Genomic DNA, 1,635 nt, shown 5'->3' on the forward strand with positions numbered 1-1,635 from the left:
TTCCAACTGATAAGATCGTAGAATCCTTTCATAATAAAACCAGAAGCCAAGTTGTTTCGACCTAAGACTTTCATATTTAACATTGGTCTTCGCGATTTAGAAAATGCGACACTATCTCATCGGCCAATCCATTCATTTTATTTTAAGAGTCAACACTCTACGGATACTCATGATGAAATCTGGGTCACTGTATTCCAGGTTAGCAAAATAGGCTATACTGCTATCATAACATGACATGATATTTGTACCGAAGAAAGCAGTTAAGGGTCAAGCAATAGCCGATTTTTTGTCAGAACAACATATTCCTTGGTCTTCTAAGTTTTATGAAGACATCCCAGATGAAGGTTTCGAGTTGAATTATGTTTCGCACCACCAAATATGGCAACTCTACTTTGACGGTGTGTCACAACGTAACCATAAGAGAGCAGTCATTGCAGGGGCAGGGGCAATGCTGATTGACCCTTATGGATATGTCCTCTCCCGAGCCTATTCATTGACCAAGCCATGCTCCAACAACGTGGCCGGGTATAACGCTCTTATAATCGGCCTACAACTTGTTCAAGACATGGGTGTCAAATACCTTGAAGCTCACAGCGATTCTAAACTGATCGTGAATCAAATCAGGGGAGAATATGAGGTCCACCACAATGACCTCATGCCTTACCATAAAGTGGCAACAAGGCTTTCTCAGTCTTTCGAAGGCTTCTACATTAACTACATAGCTCGCCTTGAGAACACTCATGTGGATGCTCTAGTATCCCTCACAGCCACACTTGCTTTGGCACCCAAATCTACCCGGTGTATCACTATGGCTAGTCGTTAATTATGCTCTTCGGAGCAAATTCTTGAAGCCAACGAAGTGTACATTAGGTCAACTCACTTTGAAGGTAATGATTGGTGGTTCCTAATCATTGATTATGTCTTGCACGAGATACTACCAGATGATCTAAACCAAGCGACCTCTATTCAAAGAAGAGCTCTGTGTTTCTTCTATGATTTTGCCCCCACAGACTTTGTACCGACGATCTTTCGATGGTATTTTACTCTGATGCTTATCACCAAGTAAAGCTCGAGAAGCATTAAAGCAAGCTGTTTGGTGGGAAAATTTGAAGAAGAAAATTGAGAACAAAAATGTGTTATTCTCTCTAACTGTTTTCGATAAAGAATGATTACAACGTTTTTAATACAATTTCTCTCTAACAAACTTTAGAAAAAGAAATTACAATCTTCTCAATCGAAATCCTGATTTACAAAAGAGAGAAGAAATCGATGGAGATCCTTTCCTTTGTTAAAACTAGGTTCTTCATGGTGTCGATGAAATGCCTCCCTTGAATGCTCGCGTCGAGTTTGCTTTCCGTTGACGATCAGAATGCTTAAACTCATAGAGCACGGTCAAATCCTCTAGATTGATGTCAAGGAGAACTTACGTGGAAAGTTTGAAAATAGCTCTTAATGAGTTTAGAACTCAGAGTGAGTTTTAAACTCTATAACAGAGTTGATTTGAACCAAAAATCGGTTTGTAAGCCAAGTACTAAAACTCCAAGAATTTCTATTGCTGAAGAATGCCCTAAGATCTCCAAAAGATCGATTCCCGGTCCTCTCGAAACCGACCTTTAACTCTGTTGAGTTTTTTCC

General features: G+C 39.8%; 1 protein-coding gene across 1 annotated transcript; it reads left to right on the plus strand.

Moving 5' to 3' along the window:
* Nucleotides 236–823, plus strand: LOC109831303 (uncharacterized protein Mb2253c-like). The gene has a single exon (XM_020398634.1). It carries the CDS (start codon nucleotides 236–238, stop codon nucleotides 821–823), a length of 588 nt encoding a protein of 195 aa, XP_020254223.1.

This window comes from Asparagus officinalis, chromosome 2 (genome assembly GCF_001876935.1).
Source record: "Asparagus officinalis chromosome 2, Aspof.V1, whole genome shotgun sequence".
Lineage (NCBI taxonomy): Eukaryota > Viridiplantae > Streptophyta > Magnoliopsida > Asparagales > Asparagaceae > Asparagus > Asparagus officinalis.

Coding starts and splice junctions, on each gene's coding strand:
- LOC109831303 (XM_020398634.1), top strand. CDS start 236: ATGATATTTGTACCGAAGAAAGCAGTTAAGGGTCAAGCAATAGCCGAT.